Consider the following 9107-nt stretch of genomic DNA (forward strand, 5'->3'; position numbering starts at 1 on the left):
TGCTTCACATTTCATCACTCTTGTAATTCATACCTGTTTACATTTTTAATGATCACAATACAACTATAATAATTAGAATGGTTAATATTATAGGTAAGTTTATTGAATTTAATTCTTACCTTTCCATCAAACCGATTGGAATACTTGTATATGTTTACCAAAATAGCTGTAATTTCAATGACGGTTGCATGCTTGTCTAGTATTCATAAATTGATATTTATAAACACCTTTTATCAGAGATTTCTTTTCAATTATAGTTAATCAATTTTGCATGTTTCTCAGTTTTAAATGAGTATGAATGACTGAGATTTGTTTTAATAAACGTCCTTTTATCGGTATTATTATTATTATTTTATTTCAGAGGAAAGTAAAGCGGCGTTGGACAAAGCCAAGGAAATTATCCCAAGCAACAATAATCATGGATTTTTGAGTAAGATTTTGCGATCCAAAGATGACGAGTCTTCTGTTCAACAGTTGGCAGTTGGAGGTGCCAGTGGATGGGTTACTGGATTTGCTTTTACCAAATTCGGTAAAGTTGTCTGCTTTGGAGTTGGTATTTCTCTGCTTGGTATTTATCTCGGACATCGTTCCGGTTACCTTAAGGTTGACATGAAAAGAGTGGAAAAGGATGCTGCGTCTGTGAAGAAGGAGATGGAAAAAATTGCCAAAAAAGCTGAAAAGGAGTTACCAGGCTTCATTGATAAAGCAGGAAAATACGTCTCAGATAATGCTCTTCTTGTTCTCGGGTTTTCTGCTGGATATTTACTTGGTGTGGCTTCTGCTTAAAAAAATCAACACAAGTTTAAGAAAAGTAAACTTTATAGTGGATTCTCATTTATTAAGGTTTAAAAGGATCGAGTAATCCTTTTACCCGTGATATTATTGCAGACTTGATATTCGCAAAATTTATTATGTTCATTATGAGTTGGATCAAGGTAATGTCGGAAAATTGATCCAAAATTCTTAAGCCATAAATCATGTGGATCCAGTATTTTTCTCGTTTGTCGTTATCTAATCAATTCATCAAATGGCCAAATTAACTTTATTCAAATGCTGCTTTGATGTCACTGATTTCCCCATTTATTTCCCATTTATTATTAAATGCTATTGTAGAGTATTGAATTAGACTTTTTGGTTAGCATTTACCATTTTACTTCATCTAATTTTTTCAGTCAATCCCATTTTCCCCTTGAAATCTTATCATCAGTTATTGAATTGAAAGTTTTGATTCATTAATATTTCTATATTTCCAGCAATAAATGAAACCTTATCAACGTTCAATACTTTCTCTATATTTTAAGTACGAAATTTAAAGATTAAATAAAGTGAAAAGAAATCTTGTAGATTTTAATGATAATAAAATAAGATCATGATTGTATTTATAAATACATATTTGTCTGTCATAAATTGAAGGTAACAAAAATATAATGATGATAATTTAATAAACAAATCGCCTTTACATTGATCAATATTGAAACAATTTGTCAAAAAATAAGCTTTACGTTTTGATTCTTCCACCGGTTAACATGTGAATAAAAATGGTAAAATTTTCACGTTCAATCCCTGAAGCGTTTTGATGATTAAAAAAATAAATATAATAATGTTGAACATGATAGGAATAGCGAAGAGATTATAAATTGTAAAAGATTTCAACTCTCAGAGTTATACTTTCAAGCGACTTTTAGTCAACTTTCATTTCATCTTTCAAACGCATTTTCAACTAATTTTAGGGCACTTTGGTGATGAATGGTTCATCCGAAACCTTGTGTTAGGTTGGGTCTTCAACTGAGATAATTTTATCTTTGGCTCTCTGTGTTAATTAGTTTAAGTATCAGCCGCCAATCAAGTATGCAAAATGCATTGTCTCACTGAGATACTCATGAGGAGGAATTAAATGAGATTAAGAGCGAATGAGTAACAGAAATATAAAAACAAAATAGAGTCCATCATTTTTTAAACATTATCAGCTGGGCTGTGGTTGGATTGCCGAGGAAGAGGGTGAATGTTTGTTTTGATTGTTGGATGTTACTTCGCTCTGACCTGTTCCTCCTCCCTGAGAAGGAGGCCTAAAGGGAAAGAAAGAAATGAGGAAGAAAAATCCTCATCAGTCTTTGGTTTTATTGAAATTTCATTATGAATTGAATTATTACGTTTGCATTATTTGGATTAAGTTTGATAATTTTGTTTGGCAAAAAGAATGAAAAAGCATGATCCAAAGTTGAGATTTGTTGTTGAGGTTTGTTGTGTTACAGAAAAAAGATTATAATAGTGTGAAGGAAAGACAATTTCATGTGAATGGATTTTTTATCTAATAAATAGATGATTAAGAACCATGGTTAATTATCACGATAGTCAATATAATATCAATAGATTTAAGATAGAAAGAGTTTTGTTGGCTTTTTGGCTCCATGGTTCTTTCATTGCTGAGAAATTCAACTTGAGTTTAAATAATTTATAAATAGGATTCAATTAACATTTAAGATCCTAAAGATGAAATAAAATCTTAATCGAATATAAAACCCAGTTATAAACCTGATCAATACATGAGAAAAGAGAGAGAGAGAAAAGAGATAGATGAGAAAAGACAGACACAATTAATGTAAAGTTAGAATTGTTGGGATTTTAGAAGAGTTAAATGACCAAAAAGAGGTTCAGGTTAATTTTGGGAAGGTATTAGAAAAGGTTGAATAGTTAAATTTTGTTAAGGAAAAATTAGTTGAGATGAAAAGACAATAAAGTTGCAGGAATTGGATTACCAAATTACAATTGACTCTCTCCTATCATCCGAAAAGACCAGGTAGATGTCAAACTGGGTATCTTGCAAGTTAGGTACCATAAGAAGAATAATTGGATTCAGTGAAGTCTCTCAAGCCCATATCGGAATAATAAGCCCAATAAGGGAGTTCGAGATTGTCTACAATAATATTTTGACACTCGCTGTAAATGGGAATATTCACAATAAAAAAAGTATCATGTGTTTGATTGAACAAAAAAGGACTAAGTCTCAATGTTTCAACTAATTTACACAAGACTAGTCTGGGTAAGAAACAAAAGATAGCGATAAGCTCCGTTTAAAGGATCACAGTAGTTGATATCGCAAAAGACGCCGAGGGTAAAGTTATAAAGAGATATGCAAAAAAAACGTTTAAATTAAAAAGTAAATATGATGCTTGTTTGACAATGCTGCGATTTAACCAGGCGATTGCGTACGCTTTCGCTGCTGCGGCTGCTGCGGCCCAAAAACGTCATCAGACGGAGATGTGCGGTTTGTGTTAATAATCGTTCAAATTGATTTTTACCTGGATGGTTGTATCTTAGGTTTGGGCATCTTAGCTAAGAGAGCTGGGACTTCCTTTTTATCATCGAAATTTTTCCACAGCTCATAGAGGTTTAAAATGTGACGAGTGATTTCCAATACCTGAAAACAAGAGGAACAATTAGGATACAATAACTTATAAAGCAAGATAATTTAATGGTTGATACCTTGTCCAAATCAACGTTAAGCTCAGCAAACCATTGCTTAAAGTCTCTGCCTGAGATGACACATCCCATATGAAGACACGCTGGAAATAAAAGATAAAGAGCATATTGAAAATGAGCTAATAGAATCGTGAATGAAACATTGAAAGATAATTTACCAATGGCTATCATATGAGGAGGATAAAGTAATGGTATATCAGTTCTGTATGCATCGTTAACAACGCTCCAAGCCGTGTTTAGAAGATCATCTTTAGAGTCTTTGTTATCTTTCAAGTCTTTCATTTCTTTTATGTCTGCAGTATATGAAATAAGTGGTCGGTAAGGGTGGTAGATGATGAGACAACAGTCCATCAGTTCAAGAAGATAAAATTCACATTCCAAGATATGATTAATTCGGTAAGGGAACTCTGGAAATGCAAAGCCAAATTTATTTTTAACAACAGTCTGGCATATGCTGATTAAACGGCTGTTAGAGATGACACCAAACTCTTCAACTTTAGAAGCTAAGAAGATACAGGTAGGAGCCATGAGAAGAGGATCAATACATTTGAGAGAATTGCGAACATAGAATCGCTTAAAGTAAACAATAGCGGTTGAGATGACCTGTTGTTTAACCTTTAATTGTTCACCAAGAATTTGTATGAAGTTAGCAAAAAATATCATCAATTTTTGATATTCCTCTTCTGAAAGTATTTGAAGGTCTGCGTGTCTTTCACGTATCAAGTCTTGTCTTTCAAGAAGCCATTCATGAAAGTGAGAGCTTTGCCAGAAATTACCAGCCATCAGATAGGCTTTGTTTAATTTAAGGTAGGATAGGCTGTATAGATGGAATCAAAATAGATTATAAAAAAAGTAAACTAATAAAAAAGGAACATTAATTAGTTAATTGTAAACAAAAACAAAACAGTTTATAACCTGAAGATCAGGTTGAGATAAACCAACTGAGAATGTGTCAACTGTAAAAAAATATTTAAACAGATAGATGGCAGTCCAATTTGCAACAATTAAACACAGACAACATACCAAAGATTAGCCAAGTCAACAGTTAATTAATCATATGCTTTTGAATTTTGAACAATTGGTTAATTAAACACTTGTAGATCACAATAAATAGGTAATCACCAGAAAATGCCAACAAGCATAAAAAAGCTAAGCTTAAAAGTACAGTAAAGATTCAACACAATTTGACAAATTATTCACAAATCACAGTTCTAATGATGGAACTATCATGACAGTTTCACCGTAATTAGAGGTTTTTAAATTCACATAGAAAGGTATTGTTAGCAATTAAATTGTGTTAAAAGGTTGATGAGATCACAGATGAGCAATTGAAAGATTTGAAAAAATCAAACAAACGTAACATCGCGCTACAATTTAAACGCCATCTAGGTTAATACTTGATAACAATAACCAGGTTTTTTGTTTTTTATCTCTTTGCTCTAGACTCAATTATATCTTTGGTGTAAATTCTGGAAATTATTATAGTTTCTTAAAATAACAAGTCTTCCAGTGTGACTCTTCACTTTTAATGAGTCCTCGATCCTTGCAATCCTATGAAAAACCGGATGATACTATTGAATTAGATCATAATTCAGATTTTGTCATCTTAGATTCACCTTCAGTTGATAATTTTGTGGATAATCTATTAAATCGCCGTCCGCAAGATAATCAAAACAATCCAGTGACTTCAACTGAAACTCCATCGGACCAATTAACAGAATCAACTTTGGAATCAGAAATGGGAATAGACGTGGTAAGTAACAAGCTCGAATTTGTTAATCTATTTCATCAATCATGCTTGCTCAATATGCCTAAGATCAAAGCCTTTGTAAAAGCTATACAAACACTTACAACTCTGTTTTTATCTCACTTCTGCCTCTTTTTTGATAGATTTCATCTGCTTATGCTGCATTAGTTGCTGCTGGAGGAGTTATTGGTTATGTAAAAGCTGGCTCAATTCCATCTCTTGCTGCCGGACTCTTCTTTGGTAGCACATTAGGAGTTGGTGCTTATATGACTTCAAAAGATCCCAGCAATTATTATTTAACTTTGGGTGAGTTTCCTGAGAGAATATTTGATGCTTTTAACATCATTTTTTGTCACAATCTCTAACCCTTTATTGTCTAACTCTTAGGTACATCAACTCTGCTCACTGGACTGATGGGCTATCGTTTCTACAATACCGGAAAATTTATGCCTGCTGGTTTAATAGCTGCTTTAAGTGTGGCAATGGTCTTAAACATTTCTTTCCGAGCTGTTTCTGGACCGGCTCAACATGTTAAAAAGTAGAAATACTTTGATCAGAACGGGCAAAATATAATTTAATCTAAAATTGGTTTTTGTATTTAAAATTAGATTAAGGTCTAACGTCTATCTTTTAAATTCGTTTCTTCCTGAAGCTTTTCTCGAATTATTTTTCTTTTTCACTTTATTCTCTATAACAGGGAACTTAAAATAAGCTTATTGATATAATGTTAATTTAAATGACCAGAAGAGAAGAAGAAAATTATCTCTATGAAATTTAATTCATCTTGGGAATTTCTGTAATACTATTGTTGAACAGTGTTATTGTTGTCCAAAATTATTGAGACAGATTTAAATAAACTGTGAGATTTCAGATTAACCACAGACTTATTTATCCATTCATCGTGAATCTGTCTACAACTGTTATCAACTATTGAGCGAACATCGTTGACCTCTTTCTCTATTGTTACGGAAGTATAATCACCCAATCTTCTATCACCTTTAATTGTTCATTGTGTGTTCACAGACAAGATAATAAATTGGTGACAGAATCCATTAAAAACAAACTGGTTTGAATAAATGAATCAAGATAACGATTGCTCCTATGAAATGCTTTGACCATGACAATCAAACCAACCTCCAAGTTACATCGAACGCAATAAATTTCAAACCAATCATTTATAGCAAATAAAAAATGTCCATTCAAACCCAATTGAATTTACCAATTTTACCAAATATCATATTTAATTTTACTCGTATTACCGGTTAATTTGGTTAACTAAATCATTATTATTTTTTCTCTTGATTAATCCATTGTTTTCATCGTATTTCCTGGTCAATTGTTGAAGATGATTATAAATACAACTTTAAAACTGAGAGTTTTTGTGCAACCTAACAAAGTCAAATCACCTTCATTATCTTCATCATCATTATCATCTTCATTGCCTTCATTTGAGTGACCTATTTACATTAGGATGAGTCCATCATCGCCATAATAATAATAATCATCATCAGTCAAGGCTATAAGATTTGGGAACAATTTAAACATGTTTTTCACCAAGTGAAAGGGGAAGGTAAATTTGACAACTATAAAAAGTAAATTGTTGATATAATACAATTTAATCATGACCTTGCTCTTAGGTAAAACAGGAATGAATGATTAAACATTAAATGAAGGTAACCGAGATATCAAGAACCATTACAAATGAAACAATAATCACAGACCTGGAAATGTCTCTCGAGTTGATGATTAACATAATCTTATTTAACTCATCTAATGGCTCGACAGAATATTTGATTTGTGGCTGATGATTCGATGCATGGCTCAAAATTATGTTTAACCGATTTTCACCCAAAATTGAAACAAATACTAAATGATTTAGACTGGTCAAATTGAATTATCATTGGCCATTAGATGAAACGTAATTTCTTTATTGCTTTCTAATTTTTCAATATTTTGCTTTTCTATGTTTTTACCTTTTGGAGCGTTTGGTGGTTTTTGCATTGTTGGAGTTGATATTATATTACAGCTGAGTAGTTGATTGTGTATTGACAGCTAATACGAATTATTAATGAATTAAGAGGAAAAATGAAATGATTGATAATTTGATTAAACTTGAAAATTGAAAGAGATTTAATCTGATCGAACTAAAATTGGATTTCAATTGAAACAGGTTTAAGACAGGAAGACAAAATTTTTAGCTTTTTAAGAAGGAAAAAAAAGAAAAGATTTGTTAAATAGGAAAATTATTCAATTTGCTGGTGCTAATATATCGATTATTTCATAATAGTAACTTAATCATGGTCAAGTTAGTTGATGAAATTGACCTTGTACAGATTTTGAATGAAAGTGAAGAAGTAAATTTGATAATTAGCAACTAATTTGTCTAAAAAATTGGTTACTCTTGAATGTTACTCTCACCAACAGGTCAATTGTAATTTCAATTTGGTCTTTACCAAGGGCAAACTGAATTAGATTATCCCGATTTAAATCATTTAAAGCATCATGCTATGATTAATAGGTTACAAGTGAAGGAGACTTTTGATTGATTGAGAGTACCAAAATCAAGTTTGATCCAATTTCAAAACCAGAGGATCCAATTTGAAGATGCAAGATGCTTTCAAATGCAACTCGAAATATGCTTTTAATTGGAAGCCAATGCATCAAAGTACAAACTCCATTGTAAACGATTGGTAAGTAATAATTTTATATTTTGAATGTCAGGTTTGTATTAAAGCAACTATTTGTTCACCAGTCCGTAGTGTCCATATATTGTCGAGTTGAAATCTCGAATGACTGATGGGTTGGTCTCAAGAAAAACGTCTGCTTGTGTCAATTGTTCAACGTCCTTGTTTTGATTGTCTTTAAATGTCTAAATCCAAATTCCAGGTTCCTTGATGTTCACGGTTTACTTTACTGGTAACAATCAATTAGGTTTTACCATTGATATGAGAAAGTCGAAAAGATTTGAAATATACTTTGTATAACCAAGGACATTGCCTAGAGCTGGTCAATATTATCACCACCATTATAGCCATCATATTTATTATCCTTCAACAATAGGTTATTGAAACCTGAAAACTGGTAAGAAAATGTGAAAACAGCGGTAAATATACTTTGTTTCATTCATTGAATTCATTTTAAAATACAATAATATGTATAATAATTTGCGTTTGCCTTTTTTGATAAAATCGACTTACTTTAAATTGATATCTTTTCTGGAAAAATCAGTTGATTTGCTCTCCATTAATTTGATTTTTCACCAATTTACAGGTCAACTAATGAAATTGAAGTTTGTATTGTTGGGTTAAATATGATGTTGACTTGAAAAAAGTCCATTCAAATGGTCGTTGTTTTTGTTGGTTTCTCTGCAAAATTATGATCAACTCATATTTACCTTTATCAATTGATATCCATTCCTAATTCGGGTGATAAAGGCTGGTTTAGATGGACAAAGGAATCATAAATGGACGTTAATAACAGCGATAGATTGTATGATAATGTAATTAACTCGAAAAAACCAGTAGATAAGATGAAGTAAAACTCTTGCTCCTGTTTGGCTTGATTGAATGGCGCATGTTAATGTATGGGTGGAGAGAATGAATTATTGTTAGTTGAACTGAACTTTTTCAGGCTATCTCCCGATGACCTAATCGCGATCATTTCAATACCTTGTGGTGTAGTTAGACCAAAAGATCAAAACAAGCAAGAAAGAGATTGAAAAAGAAGCAAGAAAAATGCTGTTGTATCAACGTTTTCCAAGAAATACTCTGTAAACTCTTCCATTGGCTGTTACTGTGACCGATGACAAAACTTACAGTTGCTTAGGAAATCGCTAAAGTAAAATTTGAATGTCAAAGATCTTCTGATTGATTCGTTTGAT

At 31.9% G+C, this 9107-nt stretch overlaps 3 protein-coding genes and 1 long non-coding RNA gene across 16 annotated transcripts; 2 read left to right on the top strand and 2 right to left on the bottom strand.

The window, feature by feature from the left end:
- The first annotated feature begins 8 nt into the window (after nt 1–8).
- LOC107362301 (FUN14 domain-containing protein 1) lies at nt 9–1281 on the top strand. Its single transcript, XM_015929335.3, has 2 exons — nt 9–93; nt 362–1281. The coding sequence occupies exons 1-2, from the start codon at nt 78–80 to the stop codon at nt 784–786; spliced, it is 441 nt and encodes a 146-aa protein (XP_015784821.1). The 5' UTR covers nt 9–77; the 3' UTR covers nt 787–1281.
- A 39-nt stretch (nt 1282–1320) lies between these two features.
- CycC (cyclin C) lies at nt 1321–4797 on the bottom strand. Of its 13 annotated transcripts, none has more exons than XR_016200931.1 (7): nt 4504–4797; nt 4396–4436; nt 3639–4297; nt 3484–3563; nt 3300–3418; nt 2765–2937; nt 2099–2532 (listed from the first exon to the last, which is right to left on the bottom strand). XR_016200931.1 is itself a non-coding variant. In XM_089270158.1 (5 exons), the coding sequence occupies exons 2-5, from the start codon at nt 4261–4263 to the stop codon at nt 1964–1966; spliced, it is 927 nt and encodes a 308-aa protein (XP_089126284.1). In that variant the 5' UTR covers nt 4264–4297; nt 4504–4797; the 3' UTR covers nt 1321–1963. The 13 variants fall into 13 exon arrangements, 6 of the variants coding, with proteins under 6 accessions (XP_089126284.1, XP_089126283.1, XP_089126285.1 ...); XR_016200928.1 differs by having other exon boundaries at nt 2757–2937; XR_016200927.1 differs by lacking the exon at nt 4396–4436 and having other exon boundaries at nt 2757–2937.
- A 121-nt stretch (nt 4798–4918) lies between these two features.
- Nucleotides 4919–6103, top strand: LOC107362299 (transmembrane protein 14C). The gene is made up of 3 exons (XM_015929334.2): nt 4919–5233; nt 5371–5533; nt 5615–6103. The coding sequence occupies exons 1-3, from the start codon at nt 5009–5011 to the stop codon at nt 5767–5769; spliced, it is 543 nt and encodes a 180-aa protein (XP_015784820.2). The 5' UTR covers nt 4919–5008; the 3' UTR covers nt 5770–6103.
- A 1236-nt stretch (nt 6104–7339) lies between these two features.
- Nucleotides 7340–9075, bottom strand: LOC107362302 (uncharacterized). The gene is made up of 3 exons (XR_001568646.3): nt 8622–9075; nt 8425–8502; nt 7340–8305 (listed from the first exon to the last, which is right to left on the bottom strand). It is a non-coding gene; the product is annotated as an uncharacterized LOC107362302 (long non-coding RNA).
- Between the last annotated feature and the right edge of the window lie 32 nt (nt 9076–9107).

Source organism: Tetranychus urticae, chromosome 1 (assembly GCF_039701765.1).
Source record: "Tetranychus urticae isolate SD_2017Ah chromosome 1, NJAU_TeUrti_SD_1.0, whole genome shotgun sequence".
Taxonomy (NCBI): domain Eukaryota; kingdom Metazoa; phylum Arthropoda; class Arachnida; order Trombidiformes; family Tetranychidae; genus Tetranychus; species Tetranychus urticae.

Bases quoted from the DNA above. Each gene is read 5' to 3' on its own strand.
- CycC (XM_015929329.2), bottom strand. From the start codon at position 4,263: ATGGCTGGTAATTTCTGGCAAAGCTCTCACTTTCATGAATGGCTTCTT. The intron at 3,564-3,638 runs GTAAATTATCTT...TTTTATTTCCAG, and splicing joins TCCTCATATGATAGCCATTG to CGTGTCTTCATATGGGATGT. The intron at 3,419-3,483 runs GTATCAACCATT...TCTTGTTTTCAG, and splicing joins TTAACGTTGATTTGGACAAG to GTATTGGAAATCACTCGTCA.
- LOC107362299 (XM_015929334.2), top strand. From the start codon at position 5,009: ATGAGTCCTCGATCCTTGCAATCCTATGAAAAACCGGATGATACTATT. The intron at 5,234-5,370 runs GTAAGTAACAAG...CTTTTTTGATAG, and splicing joins CAGAAATGGGAATAGACGTG to ATTTCATCTGCTTATGCTGC. The intron at 5,534-5,614 runs GTGAGTTTCCTG...TCTAACTCTTAG, and splicing joins CAATTATTATTTAACTTTGG to GTACATCAACTCTGCTCACT.